At 44.0% G+C, this 17,357-nt stretch overlaps 1 protein-coding gene across 3 annotated transcripts in view; it reads left to right on the forward strand.

Annotated features, from left to right (window-relative positions):
- The window catches only part of SIL1 (SIL1 nucleotide exchange factor), a 211,439-nt gene that overhangs the window by 50,482 nt on the left and 143,600 nt on the right, over nucleotides 1–17,357 (forward strand). For 2 of the 3 annotated variants that reach the window (XM_014453853.2, XM_023752103.1), the window contains exons 2-3: nucleotides 6,295–6,387; nucleotides 12,345–12,480. In XM_014453853.2, the coding sequence (XP_014309339.1) occupies nucleotides 6,313–6,387; nucleotides 12,345–12,480 (211 nt within the window). In that variant the 5' untranslated portion in view covers nucleotides 6,295–6,312. Of the gene's footprint in view, nucleotides 1–6,274; nucleotides 6,388–12,344; nucleotides 12,481–17,357 lie in introns of all 3 variants that reach the window. The other variant, XM_006086523.3, reaches the window with a different exon arrangement.

The raw sequence follows: 17,357 nt of genomic DNA on the forward strand, positions 1-17,357 counted from the left end.
TTTGTTGAGAGCAGTCCCCATGTGCTTGGTCTGAGTCTTGACTTTAATATTTGGGGCAGATACTGTTCCCATTACATAAGTGGTCAGTGGCTTAAGGATGGTCCAAGTCCAACCTTCTGGCCAGGTAGGGGTTGGACAGGTTAGAAGCCACATTCTTTTGCTGCTCAAAGGCTCTTTTAATTGCTGTCTACTTACTGACTTTTTGTTTAGTTTATATCTTGGGGGGAGGATGGGAGAAGCCTGTTTGACTATTCCAAATTTATTTCTCTTTCAAATTATTCTTTAAAAATCCATTTCTTTTTTTTTTTAGCCATTGCACATTGTTCTCTGTTGTCAGGACTGTCCTTTCAGTGTCCTCTTTCCATTGTTTCTTCAGCTTCATATTTGCCTGCTCAAATTAGGCAGTGAGTTTCTGTTTGTGTAGAGGTGAGTGACTGTGTGTATGTGTGTGTGTGTATGTTTATATGAGTTTGTGCAGCCCATAAATAGCAATAAATGTGTGTGTGTGGGAAGAGCTCATCCTCTGACTTTCAGTTTGTAAAGCAGAAGATTGTTTTACAGCTGTTCCTGCAGCTGGCATTACAATATAATTGTGGTGAGTATCTCTGGACATTAGTATGCTGTGAAAAGCACTAAGTGGGCTGGGTCTGCATTGGGGCTCAGGCGAAAACTGGTTTGGTCTCTGTTTTTAGCTGTGGCGGGGATCAGGGTGTCTTTCTCTAACATTTGTTTCCTTTTCCTCCTGGAGTAGATACCCAACAAAGGCCTTGGTCCTAAAGTTTGAGGTGTGGAGCCAGCTAGAGGGTGTGTAGATTCTGCAGGAGACAGGAGCTCTGGAGAGTGGTTCCAGGGTGCCTGGCCTGGGCCTGACTGCCTTTGGGTCCAGGGGAGAGTCATCATCTCTGCTCTAATGAGGTGTGATAACTAGGTGTCAGGTATTGTACCAAGAACTTTCCATGCATTGTTTTATTTAATCCTCCCCAACATTTTTTGAAATAAGAGCTCTTATATATCCATTTTACAGGTGAAGAAACTGAGGCCTAGTGAAGTAGTATCCAAGGTCACATAGCTAGGGATTGGCAGAGCCAAGAATTGGCCTTAGGTCTGTCTGATTTTAAATCCAGGTACTACACTTTCTACCTAATGGTTTTATCTCTTTGCTTTAATTTTCTCCTTATAAGATGAATGTAGGAATTCTTGCTCTTTTACTTTTTCCAAAAGAATTGGGGAAACAAATACATGGACATACACTGTAGGTTAAGAATGTGTACATTTTATAAGATGGAGTTCCAAGTGCTCCTAGGCAGGCTGCTGAGGTTGCTCAGCCTGCTGAGGATACTTGTGACCTTTTCATCTTCTCCCTCTATTCCAGTCCTGAGACTGGAGAGCAGCCACTGTCCATGGGGTCTGCCAGCAGTCCCAGTCTTCCTCCCTTTGTTGGCTTCCTACATCCTTTCCTGCCTTGAGAGAAGACAAAAGTTATGGGAAGATGTCTTATTTACATAGGGCCCAGTTCCCTCCCTCAGTCCTGTCTGAATTGAGTGGAGGACATGAGGCACCAAGGGAGGTAAGGGCTAGCCAGTCCATGGGCTGCCTCCCACCCATGTCCCTATCATCTGCTCCGGCTGCAGTAAACTGGCAATTCAGATGGCTGAGAACATCCAGCCTCAATTTAAGTAGAGGTACAGCCTACAAATGGCCAGTTTTGAGAGGAAAATGGTCGTCTCAAGTACCCTATTATCTCTTTTGTCCCAAAGCCCAAGAATATTTAAGGAAAGAGTTACCGATGGAACATTGAAATATGTTCCCTTGTACTGAATGATAGTGTTTTAAGTCAGAAGAGGACATAAATGTAAAGATGTAGGTCTGTCCTCAATTAAGAGCCAAGGATGACAGATGGGAGGGTTTGTTCTGCTGGTGTGCAGGGGCAGATGATTAGGTGAACCAGGGTTAGTGGGTGGTGAGTGGTTTGGGGAGGGCACTAACCTCAGGCTGTGTGCCAAATTATGCCTCAGTGGGATGCCATGACTTTGGCTTTATTTTTGTCAGGATCTTAGGCTTTTGTTGCTGTTGCTGTCCAGGTCTCTGCTTGAGGAGGTGGACCGTCCTGGCAGAACATACCTGTGTGCCACTTCCCGTTTTCCTCTTTCCCCCTGCCCCCAGCATAAAGCCCAGGAAAAACAATATTTGCTCTCCACCTGCTATATCCTGAATACGGAGGAGACCAGGTGACATGGATGCAGGGCAGGTCTTAAGAGGATAGAGGACACCATTACCCATGCCTACTTACCCTCTGGTGCCCCCTACAAAGCTTGGGAAGTTGTGTCACACTTTTCTCCCAGCCTCACTTCTCCCATGCACTTACCCACCCTCCATATTCTCTCTCCCTGTTTCATGGAAAAACTATATGGAGGCAGTGCATTCATTGGTCAGGTGGAAATGAAGGATCCATTTGCAATTGATCTCTCATTCTTAGTATTGGCAGGAAATGCTTCTGAGGGTGTAAGTTTGTGTGTGTGTGTGTGTGTGTGTATATATGTGTGTGTGTGTGTGTGTGTGTGTGTGTGTGTGTGTGGAGGCGCTGGGAGCCCTGTAGAAGCTGCCATTTCTCTCTTCCCCCACTCCCCTTACAGCTCTAGGAGTGAGGAAGCTGCTGTTTGTGAATCATTTGCCCCCAGTCTCTTCTTCCTTTGTCCCTTCTGGGCCTCCTGCTCCTATTCATTTTTCTTCTTTGTCCTTGACTTCTTTATTCTCATTTATCTCTTCCTCATCACCTTTTTTCCTCAGAACCAGTTTCAGTGTTTATTATTATCAGGAGGGAGCATCTAACTGTGTGTGTACACGCATATATATATATATATATATATATATATACATGCACAATCTCATTTAGGGGACAGGAAATCTGTGACTTTGGGATATTCTTTGTTCTCTCTTATTGTATGTTGTCCTCATAATGTTGTGAGTCCCCACTTTCATTTTTTTATTCCCCTTTTCCCCACAGCCAAGGCCACAGGGGTAAGAAAGGTATCTTGGAACCCATCTCCCTTTCCAACTTTTTCACTCCTGATGTGGAAGCCTCGTTCCCTTGTTCATCCTCATCCAGCCTGGTCCCCCACCCTCCTCACACCAAGGCATGGCCAGGCACCTGTCCAGAACCTAGTGCCATGCTGTGAACTCATTCCCCGTCTTTCAGTGTGATTGGTGCCCCAGGGAGCCATGTTGCTGAGGGAAGCTCATGTGGCACTCAGCCGATCCATTTTGTCGACAAAAAAAGAGGGGAGAAGCTGGCAGAAAGCAAAGGCTTTTGCTGCTGGGTGAGTGTAGCAGCTATTTATAGCACCCAAGCCTTTGCTTTTCCATTTGGCTGTGCTTTTTTAGCTTAGTGCTGGTCCAGCAGGGCTGTTTTCTTTCATGGCTCCAGATGTCCTTAGGGAAAGATTCCGTCTGCCCCTGAAAAAGGGGTGAAAGGGTGGGCTGGGCAAGTGGGTAATAACTTCTGAGAGTGGATGCAGGCAGGGCTTTTGTCCAATTATGTCACAGGACCGATTTATTGAGGTGGAACATGGAAAAGTGTGGTAAGAACAGGAAAGAGAAAAGGTAAACATCATACTCCTAAGAAATGTTTTCCCATAATTAAGCCTCTATTGAGTAAATTGCCTAATGAGGTGTATTGGGTCTGAGTGATCAACACAAAAACCTTTTACTTTTATTTATTTTTAGAGTTTTGTTGTTTTTTACTTAGGGATAGGATATTTTTTTAAAATATATTTTTATTGATTTCAGAGCGGAAGAGAGAGATAGAAACATCAGTGATGAGAGAGAATTATTGATCAGCTACCTCCTGCACACCCTCTACTGGGGATCAAGCCCGCAACCCAGGTATATGCCCTTGACTGGAATCAAACCCGCAACCCTTCAGTCCGCAGGCAGATGCTCTATCCACGGAAACAAGCCGGCTAGGGCAACAGACAAACTTTTTAGAAGAGTCTGGGCAGCCACCCTGGTTTCCTATGCTGAGTCATTCCCTCACTCTGCGGAAGACATCTTTCTCTTACCTATTTCCACCTTTTAGCTATTGTGAATAATACTGTTAACATTCACATGGACGTATATGTTTGAGTCACTGTTTTCATATCTTTTGTGTAGAATATATACCTACGGCTGGAATTGCTGGATCATACGGTAATTCTATGCTTAGATTTTTGAGAAACTGCCAAATTTTGTCCTATAGCAGCTGTACCATTTTGTATTTCCACCAGCTATGTATGAGAGTTTCAGTTTCTCTACATCCTTGTTAACATTTATTGCTTTATTTTTTTTATTGTTGTTTAATTTTAGTGGATTTAAAGTGTTATCGAATTGTGGCTTTGATTTGTATTTCCTCAGTGATTAATGATGTTGATAATCTTTTCATATCCCTGTTGGCATTTGTGTATCTTTTTTGGAGAAAATCCTTTGCCCATTTTAATTTGGGTTGCTTGTCTTTTTTCTTGAGCTGTTCATATATTCTGGGTATTAAACTTTGATTAGATATGTGATTTGCAAATATTTTCTCCCATTTTGTGAGTTGTCTTTTCATTCCCTTGATGTCCTTTGATACACAAAAGTATTTTAATTTTGAGGGAGTTTAATTTATCTATTTTTTTCTTTTATCACCTATGTTTTTGGTGTCATATTTAAGAAACTACTGCCAAATCTAAGGTGGTTATGATTTCCTCTATGTTTTCTTCTTAAATTTAGGTCTTTGATCCATTTTGAGTTACTTTTTAAAGATTTTTTACTGATTTTTAGAGAGAGAGAGACATACATTAATGTGAGAGCAGAACATCGATTGGCTGTCTCCTGCACATCCCCAAGCAGGGATTGAGTCTGGGATCAAGCCCACAACCCAGGCATGTGCCCTGACCAGGAATTGAACCAGTACCATTTGGTGCATGGGATGATGCCCAACCAACTGGGCCACAGGGCTATTAACACATATTGAGTTACTTTTTTGTATATGGTGTAAAGGAAGGGTCCACTTCATTTTTTTTCTTTTTAAAGATTTTTAAAATTGATTTTTAGAGAGGGAAGAGGGGAGAGAGAGGGAGGTAGAGAAACATGGATGTGAGAGCCATATCAATTGGCTGCCTCCTGCATGCCTCGTACCAGGGATCGAGCCTGTAATCCTGGCATGTGCCCTGATTGGGAATCAAACCAGCTACCTTTCAGTGCATGGGACAATGCCCATCCAGCTGAGCCACACAGACCAGGGCTGTCCAGTTCATTATTTTGCATGTGTATATCCAATTGTCCCAGGACAGTTTGTTTAAGAGTCTGTTCTTTCTGTATTGAATGTTCTTGGCAACCTTGATGAAAATAATTGACCATATATGTGGTTATTTCTGGGCTCTGAATTGTATCCTATTGGTTCATATGTCTGTCCTCATGCAGTACCATACTGTTTTCATTACTATAGTTTTGTAGTAAGTTTTGAAATCAGGAAGTGTGAGTCCTCCAACTTTTTTTTCCCCCCAAGATTTTTTGGCTGCTGTGAAATTCCACATATATTTTAGGATAGTTTTCTTCACTTCTGTAAAAAAAAATCATTGGAATTTTGATAGGGATTGCATTGAATCTCCATATTGCTTTGGTAGTATTGTAACCTTAACTCTCCAATCCATGAACTTGGGATATCTTTTTAGTTTTGTGTCATTTTAATTTTAACAGCTATTAGGGTCTGTACTTTTATTTGTCTGGCTGTTTGAAAAGTGATGTGAAAGGCTTTGTAGCTTGAGAATATTGAACTATGTTGGTTTAGGGATGCTGATGGCATCTGTCTTCAGGTATAACTGCAGGTATGGTTTAGAAGTCAGTGGTTAGAAAGGCTTATGCAGATTTGGGCCCATGTCTGTCCACATACCAATCAAGGGTTACTTTCCTTTTCTCCTTACCATAGCCAGTACCACCCAGTACAACCTGATAAGAAGTTGATAATGAGGAAGGAAGGGACCAGGGCTGTTACAGCTCATGTAAGAGTTCTGGTGGCTTAGTTCCAACAAAGGCATGTCTCCCCTTGGGTGGCTGGACTCCTTATCAGAGATGGAGGCTTCATTCACATCAATCTATTCCTGTGGTAGAAGACCTATAATACCTCTATGTGGGAAATGTCTGACATGACATTCATTGAACAAGTGACATCATGGGAATCACAGTGCTGGGGGATCAGGCATCAGGGAATTAGGCACCAGCTTCCTATTGATCTTATGTTTTCTGTGTTTATATTCATCAGGTCTCTTTATGCCTCTTCAGGGCCTGCCCCAATCTAGGATGGCTCCTCTGGGCATGCTGCTTGGACTACTGATAGCCTCCTGCTTCACCTTCTGCTTCAGTCATCAGAACCAAGTAAGTACCTTATCACAAGAGGGATCCCTTTTGGGTCCAAAAAAGCCTCTATGCCACCAGGGCTGCTGTGGAAGTGGGGTGAGCTTTTATGTTTCTTATATGAATGTGGCCAGCGCTGAGTCATGGAGTCTGTGTATTTCTTTCCCTCTATCCCTGAATCCCCTGACCTCTGTTTAAAGTTCATGATATAATTTCCCTTTGGGGAACATATGGTGGTGATGATAATAATCTATAGTAATAAAAGCGTAATATGCTTATTAGGCCGGACATCCTTCCAAACGTCCTTCCAGACGACCTTCTGGACGAAGCTGCGGTGGTGGGGGCGGGGGCAGAGGCGGCTGAGGTTGAGGCAGCCACTGTGGTGGTGGGGGCCGAGCCCCTTGCACGAATTTCATGCAGCAGGCCTCTAGTTTTAATAATAAGAAGCTTACCATGTACTAGGCGTTGTCATTAAGTGCTTTATGTCTATTCTCATTTACCCCTCCCCAATAATTCTATGAAATAGACAACTATAATTATTATCCTCATTTTGAGAAGGAGGAGACTAAGATCAGAGATTTTAAATAACTTGACCAAAATCATACAACCAGTTTGTGGCAGAGCTGGGAAGGTCAAGATTCTCTCCAAAGCTGGCTGATTGTATGCTGAGCACCGTGTAAGAATGGTTCTTCCTTTACTTCTCTCTTCCTGTGCTTTCTCAAGTCTGTCTGTAACTCTGTATCCTCTTTCCCAGCCTCCCTTTATTAACATAGACCCCATTGCTTAGGGTTTCTGTTATTGCCACAGGCCGGAGCAAAATGCCCAAGAAGGTCCTGAGCTTGAGCAGGCTTCTGGCTCCATTTCCCCTGGCCTGCCTCAGTAACAGCCTGCCCTTGACCATCTCCCAGGGCCCTCTTTTTTCCCTCCCTTGGGAAGCCTTGATTGTCAGCTTCATCCACTGCTGGCCACCTTCCCTAACCCCAGGGGCTCCCACTAAATGGTGGGTAAAGTGCTGGAAGCTTTGGAGCAGGAGGGCTTGAAGTGCAAATGACAAATGAGATGAATTTAATAACAATCCAGCTCAGCTGAAGTTCACCTCTGACTTGTGACAAGCTTCTACCTTCTCTCTGAAGTCATTTGTTTTCTCTCTGCATTTCTCCCCACTTTGAGGAGCAGGAGACAACGTACAGTTAGGAGTCTTGAATCCTTTTGAACTTTTAATGTCCTCTGACTAATCTTGTTGATACTGGGGTTTTGGTCTCTTCTTCAAGAAAAATGAGAATGAGATTCCATTGGCCCCTGATGGTGGGACTGGCCACAGCATGAGGGTTGGGGCTGTCTTTGACCTGACCCAGAAAAGCACCCAAGTGTCTCAGGAGATTAGGGCTATTCCCCTTACCCCAAACCTGCATCTCACAAGGATCCAGGTGCTCCCCATTGTGAGCTTTAGCAGATGTACAGTTAACAAAAGCATGCTGATGAATTTACTTAAGGACTGTGTGTCAATAAGTCCCTTTTGGATAAGAGTCCAACCAAATAGATAAGCTTTCAAAGCCATAATTATTCTGGCCCATATATATTAGTTCTATTGACTCTAGTTTCAGAAAAATGTTAATACTGACTTTCATCACCAGAAGCTGCTTTTATCCTTATGTCTGTTCCTAAGCTATATCAATTTGTCATCATCTTTCATCATGTGCTAAGCACAAGTAGGAGTTGAAGCATCTTTTCTCTCATACCATAAAAATTGCTGCCCTGCTGGGGCATTTAAAATCCAAATTATACAGCCAGCCACCTTCACAACAGTGAAAGTGGTTAGTGGGGGAAGTGGGGACGGTCAGGATCCTTTTTTCAGAGTTCAACAACTGCTCCTGGAGACCTGGAATTGTCCTCCCTGAGGGCATTTGTGAAGGTTAATGGCCACCCAGGAAAAGTTGGCTGTGTGTATCATGGCATGATCTGGAGTCAGCCTCCCTTCCTGGCTCTTGCTGTGGCACCTGAGGTGCCACATCTTAGGTCTGTGTGGATGCTGAAGTGATATGGTTGCGTGTATCTGAATAAGAGGTGCCTTCAAAAAGGTGGTGAGTAATGAGGGAGGTAGTGGAACCCAGTGGAAGGAACACAGACCTTGGTAACATCCTTTTGGCACTTTGACCATTTCTGAGCTTTGTTTCCTTATCTAAGAGGGTTGCTATGTCCCTCTTAAGATTTTAGTGTAGATCAAATGTGATTATAAAGTACCTAACATTTGGGATTGGCACAGTCAGGTCAATGGATGGTCAGTAAATGTCAACTATTATTTTCAGTAAGGGGGTAGCTGCTTCTAGGGTTTAATTTAGGGCTCTGTCAGACACACCCCTGTCCCAAAATCTTGCCCTGGCAGTCTGTCTCTATCACAGCATCTATCAACCTACCATTAGAGATTCGTTCATTCTCTTGGATCTTGAAGTCTTTGATATTTAAGAATTTCTTATACAGATACAAGCGCAAGGAAGTGTGACATAGTAAGCTGTTGTCAGCTAACACCTTAGCTGGGATTTCTTGCAGTCAGTTGAGAGGAAATTGGTATTTGGAGTGATGGTGTCAGGGAGAAGAGAGGGCTGAGGATTCAGCATGGAAGGGAGCCTCCCCTAAGAAGCCAGCTGAGAGGGCACCAAAGCATGGGATTTACTTCAGAGCTGACCAAGGGCTATCTGGCTTCTCTCACCTCTTAGTCTTTCTCTCCTGTTCAAGACACTGCCCAGGCAGAGAGAGTCTTGCTTATTCTTTTCTTTGAGACTGTGGTTTCTCACTTGGACCATGAAAACCCTCCCTTGGCAAGGGGGCTGTGCTGATAGACATGCTAAGTTAATCTCATGGCCCTCACTTCATTTCCTCAGTATCCAGGGTACAGCCATTAGGACACATGACACAGAAGTGAGTCAGAAATGATGCCTGGGCTTTGGAGCCAGGCAGTCCTGACCATAAATCTCTGTTCTGCTTTACCCAGCAGTGTGATTTTTCACAGGCCCCATATCCATACTCATCTGTAAAATGGGTATAAATGTATGTGCATCACAGATGAAACTTGGACGAGTTGTGAGGCACAGAAGGCACTTTAGCCCAGTGCTGGGCATATGGTAAGGGCTTAGTAAATGGTAGCTGCTGTTATCATTACAAGCTCATCCCTATGATGTTGCTTTTCCTCAAAACCTATTGTGGAATTCCTTTCTTGAACTGACGAATTTATGGTATATTCATATGACTGAACCTCTGTCAGTGCTTGCCAGATGTGATTTGGGCAAACAGTCCAAAGCCAGATTTGGTGATCAGACAGGGGAGCATCAGTTTTGTATTACCCCCACTAAAAACTGAGGTATGCTGTAAAATAATGATAGACTGTGTGTGTGTGTGTGTGTGTGTGTGTGTGTGTGTACACGAGTAGTTGTGGCTTAACATCTGGCTCAAAAGTGATAGCAAGAGGAAATAGGAAAAAAAAACATTTTGAGCAGTGACAGGATTGTTGCAAAAGTGTTTGGCCACAGACTTGAAGCATGTGGCTCAGTGTTTCATGATTTTCCTAACCCTCCTTCTTGAACCTACTCTGATAACCTTATTTTAAAAATCTAGGGGGAAAAAGGCTCTGGATACTTAAGGGACAAGGTGGTCTTTTTCTGGAATGTGTGGCTAGGACCTGGCTTCCAGCTGACTCAGCTAATTTGGGTTTGTCTTAGTCCAAGGCATCCAAAAGACATACCTGCTTGTGAGAGGGGAGGGAGGCATTCCTTCCTTCCTTTGTTCTGTGATTACAAACTAAGCCCTTTGCTAGGCATGGAGGATATAGTGGTAAAAGAGGCTGACAGAGTCTGTCCTCAGAAACTCAGCTGTTGGAAGCTTGATGTCCATGCCCTCAGAATGCAGGGTGCCACATGCCAGTCTATCTGCTCTTTAGTATGACAAGCACATTTTCTTTACTGTTCCTAGTTTTCTTTGAGCTCAGATTTGTGCAAACTTCAGGTTGAAGGGGTAGGTGGGGTTTGTGGGGCCAGGCTGCCTAGGTGACCACAACCTAAACCTGATCTGCCTAAATGATGCCATATGGTGTAGTCTCTGTTGGGTATCATAGCACAGACTCATCTAACCTGGAAACTATGACTACCTTTATAAGTAATAAGAATAACAGCTACTGTGTACACAGGGCTAATGGTTTACAAGGTAGTACTTCATCTGATGTACGAGCTAATGTTGTTATTATCTCCACATCACAAATGTGGAAACTGATGCTTAGAAAGTTAAGTAACTTCCCTGATGTCACAAGAAACTGGGATTTGAACTTTAGGTGATCTGATGCAGAGCTTGAGTTCTTAACTATTATGCTATAGTGAGTGCCTCTCTTTACTTATGACATATTTTGAAAGCCTCTTCTTGCCCAAGGTAGTTTCCTTACCAGTTCTTAACAAGATCTAAAATCCTGCCATCTGAATTTCATGCCTTTATTTCTTGTTAAAATGTGAAATCCTTAGGCTTTACATTGTTATCATCAACACCTTAACATCTTAATCTTTCTTCTGACATCTAATTAAAGATGGGATCTGAGAGACCAGGCAGGTGGGGATGCATATCTGGAGCTGGGGCACTGCTTGAAAGAGATGCATTGTTACCTCCCAATTTAAGGTTAGAATTGTTGGAAACAAAAATGAAATCTATGTAAAGTAACTAGCACAGTTTTGGGTTCATAAGAGGAATCCATGAAAAATACTTATTATTAGTGGAAGAATTAGGAGGTGTAGGAAAAGTGATCATGGGGGAGGTGGGAGGGCTGAAATAACATCCCTGTGTGCTAGTGTGGGTTCTTCCTTGCCCTCCCAAATGTAATTTCCCAGAGCTTTGAACCCTCCGGTTCCAATTTCCTGAGGCATTACTGCTTTTATGCAAGAACAGGTTTAAAAATGGGACAGGAAGCCTGGGAAGGAGCAAAATGAATAATACTTTGTATTTATCTTGCATCTTTGTCTCCTGAGCTCAAAGTACTCCATTGACACCATTTCATTAGTCCTCCATGCTCTCCATGGGGTGGAAGGAAACAGGTTTTATGAAGAGATTTCCAACCTGGGCTTCTTCCTCCCTCAGACCAATTGGACTACCAGCTTCTCACTTGTACCCCTTACACATGGGTTGGAATGTCCCAAGTGATCATTTATGCCTTGTAGGCATCCTAGGGAATTGCCAGGTCCTTTCTGTGCCATGCTAGGCTGCTTAGGAATCAATTGGGCCTCAGCTGCCAGCTTTTGTACATCTGAGGTGGCCATTTGAGCCTTATCTCCTGTTCATATATGTTTTTTTTCCTTTTTATAAATATATATATTTAAATTGTAAGAGTAATAGATATGAATTTTATTTTATTTATTTTTATTTTTTTAAAAATATATTTTTATTGATTTCAGAGAGGAAAGAAGAGGGAGAATGAGATAGAAACATTAATGAGAGAGAATCAACGATCAGCTGCCTCCTGCAGCCCCACACTGGGGATCGAGCCCGCACCGAGGCATGTGCCCTTTACCGGAATCAAATCCGGGACCCTTCAGTCCGCAGGCCGACACTCCATCCACTGAGCCAAACCAGCCAGGGCATAGATATGAATTTTAAACATCAAACAGTGTATAGTAGCATATCAGGTAAAAAGTAAAAGGCGCTTATTGTCTCTTTTTCCCAACCTCTGTTCCCAGTATGTTTCCTAAACCCCCTGGAGATATTATGGAACTTTGTGGACTTTTTCTGTATGCATGTACAAAAATGCTGTATACACGCAACACATACTCTGTTCATTTAACCGTATTGTCTCACTTATATTGGTTCTGAGGCTAACCTCATGAAAGGTCCAAACATGGCTGGAGAGGGGAGGAGGAGCATAGAGGGGAGAGTACCATCCTAGGCCATTTTCTTTCTGCTTGCCTGGTGCTTACCTGTGGTTGGTCATGCTCTGTTTCTTTTCTCTGAAGGAGTTTGCGCTGACCAATCCAGAGAAGAGCACCACCAAAGAAACAGAGAGAAAGGAAACCACAGCAGAGGAGGAGCTGGACCCTGAAGTCCTGGAGGTGTTTCACCCAAGCCCTGAGTGGCAGGCCCTTCGGCCAGGTACTAAGCCCGCCCTACCCCCATGAAACACTCTAAATTCAAATTGTATATGTCCTTTGTCCCCACAGGGCTCCTTTGAAGGAGCAGCCACTCTTTGGCCCGCTGGAGGGGAACAGTGTGGTCCATCACAGTGGTGGCTGCTGCTGCAGGGCTCAGGGACCTTCATTTTCCAGCAGAACAGAGATTTCAGCCTCTAAGTGCCCTGGAAGGAAGGCAGGTGGTGGGTGGCCAAGCTTTCTGAGCAAGTGATTGAAAACGTTCTTTCCTTGCACTTCTGAAGCACAGGAGAGGCAGTGACATGTGCCTTGCTCTGCAAATGCTATTTTGGGCTCTTCTGCTCGGCTCAGTGCTGCTGAAATATTGTTCACAGGAGAGTCCTGAGCATTGGTGCAGGGCAGGAGTGTTCTTTTGCGAAAGAAACCTGTGCCAAGAAACAGGGGCAGATCCTGGCCTGGTTTTTAAATGGGGCATCCTCAGAAAGAACAACTTTCTAACCCTTTTTTGAGTCCAGCCCAGGGTTTAAAACAATAATGAAAGCCCTGGCTGGTGTGGCTCAGTTGGTTGGATCTCATTCCGTACAATGAAATGTCACGATTTTGATTCCCTATCAAGGCACATACCTAGGTTGTAGGTTTGATCCCTGCCCTGGTCAGGACTCATGCGGGAGGCAGCCAATCAATGTTTCTGTCTCTCTCTTCCCCTCCCTCCCTCCCTTTCCCTTCCCCTCTCTGTAAAAATCAATGAAAATGTCCTCAGGTGAGGATTAAAAAAAAAGAAAAAGATAATAATAATAATGAAAGTAGCCAGCAATTGTGTTTATCATATTCAGGTACTGTGTTAGGTGCTTCATGCGTATAATCTTGTTCCATCTTCACATAATAGGACCTATTATTTTCCTATAAAAGCATTGAGGCTCAGAGAGGTTATGTAATTTGACCTATGTTATTCAGCTAACTTGTCCTATGTCATTGATCCTATAGCCTGGACCTACCTTCTTCCCATTTGTCCTAGTCCCAACTGTCCTTGTTCCACCATGATGACACTTGGGCCTGTTCTGAGGAGTAGGTGTTTGCATTCTGCACTGTGGCAAGGTAGATGGTAAGTCCTGGCAGCTGCCACAGTGTAGTTGCATCAGTTCCTTGCTGATATTCATCACCATATCCTCCCTGCCTCCATTGCTGCTGTGCTGGCAGGGACAGCATTTGCTGTGCCAGCCAACTTTCTGGTGATAATATCACTCCTGCTGGGCTTGCATAGGGGTAGTTGTTGCCACAGAAGAGTGATGAAGCACCAAGAAAGCCAAGTAGGAACTAATGGTGTTAGTAGAGGGAAGTTTCAGGAACAGAAGTACTGGGTTCAGCAGACCCAACTTCTGCCTGCCCTCCCCTAGCTTCCTTGAGAACTGAGCCCCCTGGTCCTTGAAGACTAAAACTAGAGGAGTTTTCATGGGTGAGGAGTAGAAGATGTGGGCTGTATCTACTAGTTTTATGTGGTTAAAAGTGCTTGTACCACTTCAACCAGGCAAGTGCCTGGAGCAGATGGAGATCAGTATCCTGTGGCTCCCACTCCTGCCCTCTCTAATTTTGTGGCACCTTCAAGGCCTGGTCCTGCATTGCAGAACAAGCCTGAAAATTCTGACCCAGGGCCCCTGCCCAGCCTTTTGGCCAGTGGTGCTACTGTTAATGGCTAAACAAAGAGCCCCCTCTGTAGCCTTGGGGATGGAGAACCAGGGCATGTATGACAAGGGCAGGCTGAGGGCTCTGAGTGCCTCCTGGAGAATGAGAGTGGAGCATTGATTTTTACATCTAACTTGATGCCCCATTGACATCTCTCTCTGTTTTCTAGTTTCTCAAGAGCCCTTCGTAAATTATTCTGCCCCAAATTTTCCCTAGAAGCTGCCCCAAAGGCTGGTGTGTTTTGTTGAACATAGACACTTAGGTACTACAACCCAGGGGGCAAAGCAACTCTGGTTTCAGTAGTGTCTGCCCCATCTTAAGAGTATTATTCTGAGTCTGGTGCTAGAAAGTCTGACTAATGGAGATAGATAAGACTCTCTTAGGCCCTGGTATAGGATTGAAGTGTTCTGTGTGTATATTCAGAAGGTTTTGCATGTATGTCTGTTGGTAGGAAATTGACTTCTTTTTTTTTTTAATTAAATCTTTATTGTTCAGATTATTACAGTTGTTCCTCTTCCCCCCACCCCCCCATAGCTCCTCTCCACCTGGTTCCCACCCCACCCTCAGCCCTTACCACCCCCCCTCCTGTCCTCATCCATAGGTGTACGATTTTTGTCCAGTCTCTTCCCACACCCCCCACACCCCTTTCCCCCCCGAGAATAGTCAGTCCACTCCCTTTCTATGCCCCTGATTCTATTATATTCACCAGTTTATTCTGTTCATCAGATTATTAATTCACTTGATTTTTAGATTCACTTGTTGATAGATATGTATTTGTTGTCACTTTGTTGTTAATAATTTTTTATTTTTACCTTTTTCTTCGTCTTCCTCCTCTTCTTAAAGAATACCCTTCAGCATTTTCATATAATACTGATTTGGTTGTGATGAACTCCTTTAGCTTTTTCTTGTCTGTGAAGCTCTTTATCTAACCTTCAATTCTAAATGATAGCTTTGCTGGGTAGAGTAATCTTGGTTGTACTGGTAGGTTCTTGCTATTCATCACTTTGAATATTTCTTGCCACTCCCTTCTGGCCTGCAGTTTCTATTGAGAAATCAGCTGACAGCCGTATGGGTACTCCCTTGTAGGTAACTGTTTTTCTCTTGCTGCTTTTAAGATTCTCTCTTTGTCTTTTGCCCTTGGCATTTTAATTATGATGTGTCTTGGTGTGGTCCTCTTTGGATTCCTCTTGTTTGGGGTTCTCTGTGCTTCTTGGACTTGTAAGTCTATTTCTTTCTCCAGGTAGGGGAAGTTTTTTCTGTCATTATTTCTTCAAATAGGTTTTCAATATCTTGCTCTCTCTCTTCTTCTGGCACCCCCATAATTTGGATGTTGGTATGCTTGAAGTTGTCCCAGAGGCTCCTTACACTATCTTCATATTTTTGGATTCTTTTTTCTTTTTGCTTCTAGTTGGGTGTTTTTTGTTTCGTCATATTTTAAATCTTTGACTTGATTCTTGGGATCCTCTAGTCTACTATTGAATCTCTGTATTTTATTCTTTATTTCAGTCAGTGTATCCTTGCTAGTAATTTCTGACTGGTCCTTTTCCATTTTTTTTTTGGCATTCTCACTAAGATCCTTGAAGATCTCACTAAGTTCCTGAGAGGTTTCTGGAAGATTCTTGAGTAACCTTATAACTGTGGTTTTGAACTCTATATCTAGTAGTTTGCTTTCCTCCATTTCTTTCATTTGTGACCTGTTTCTTTGTCTCCACATTTTGGCTGCTTCCCTGTGTTTGTTTCTATGTATTGGGTAACTGCTAAGTCTCCTTGAGTTGATAGAGTGGCCTTGTGTAGTAGGTGTCCTATAGGGCCCAGTGGTTCAGCCTCCCCAATCACCTGAGGTGGACACTCTTTTTTTTTTTTTTTTTAATATATTTTATTGATTTTTTACAGAAAGAGGAAGGGAGAGAGATAGAGAGTTAGAAACATCGATGAGAGAGAAACATTGATCAGCTGCCTCCTGCACATCTCCTACTGGGGATGTGCCTGCAACCCCGGTACATGCCCTTGACCGGAATCGAACCCGGGACCCTTCAGTCCGCAGGCCGACGCTCTATCCACTGAGCCAAACCGGTTTCGGCTGAGGTGGACACTCTTGGTGCACCCCTTTGTGGGCTGTGTGCACAGTCTTCTTGTAGTTGAGCCTTGATTGCTGTTGATATCACTAGAGGAATTGACTCCAGGCCAATTGGCTATGAGGACCAGCAGTGTCTACAATGGAAGAGCTGCTGTGCAGGAGACACCCTTTTGGGGCAGGACTTGCTTCAGTGGGGCTTTGGTGCTCACTGAGTCTGCCCCTTGAGTGTGTCACTTATGGATGTGAAGTGTTATAATCTGGTATGGTCTCACACTGACCACTGGGTACACTGGCTCTTGCATCTCCAAGGAGGTGTGAAGTCAGCCACTGCCTGGGGCCACCCAGCAGGAGCTACAGAGAAATCTGTAGATTCCTCCTCTTTGTATTGGGTTTGGAAGTGCCCAGACGAGGCCCAGCTGTGAAGCAAGGCAGGCTGGTGCTGGTGTGGCCTTGGGCCTTTTATTGATAGCTTTGGAGTTCCCTGACCCAGCTGCAGCTTGTTTGACAGATTTTAGGCTGAGAAAGGACAGATCATTCATATGTAAAAGCACAGCTTGGGTGGGGTTGTAAATTGAGTAGGGTGGGGTCTCAGGGAATCTCCAGGGCGGAGCAAACAGCAATGGCTGCCAGTCAGCCCTGCACTGGGGAGGTCCCAGTACAGGAACAATGACCCTTGCGAGCACCTCCGTCTGAAAGAAAGCCACCCCCACGTTCCTGCCCCGATGCCAGGCAGTCCAGTTTCTCCCCGTATGTGTCTGGGTCCCCCCCGAGTCTCGCCCGGCACTGGAGCTCAGAGCAAGTGGGAGCTTGTATCTCCCTCCTGATTAAAAGAGCGGCACACCCAGGTGCCAGCCCGTTCTGTGCCTCCGCACCTCCTACCAGTCTCAATGCACTTTCTTCTTTACCTCTCTAGTTGTAGTACTTCCGCTCAGCCAACTTTCCCCGCTGATGTGGATGATAGTTGTTATGTATTTTAGTTGTAATTTTGATGTGGTTGTGGGAGGCAGCAAGTACAGGTGTTTACCTATGCCACCATCTTGGTTCTCTGAAGTGCTGATTTTAAATGGTAATTTTTCCATTAGTGCCACCCCTTCAACTTGATTGTTTTATTAGATGCCAGTTAT

The sequence above is a fragment of the Myotis lucifugus genome, unplaced genomic scaffold (genome assembly GCF_000147115.1).
Source record: "Myotis lucifugus unplaced genomic scaffold, Myoluc2.0 scaffold_28, whole genome shotgun sequence".
NCBI lineage: Eukaryota > Metazoa > Chordata > Mammalia > Chiroptera > Vespertilionidae > Myotis > Myotis lucifugus.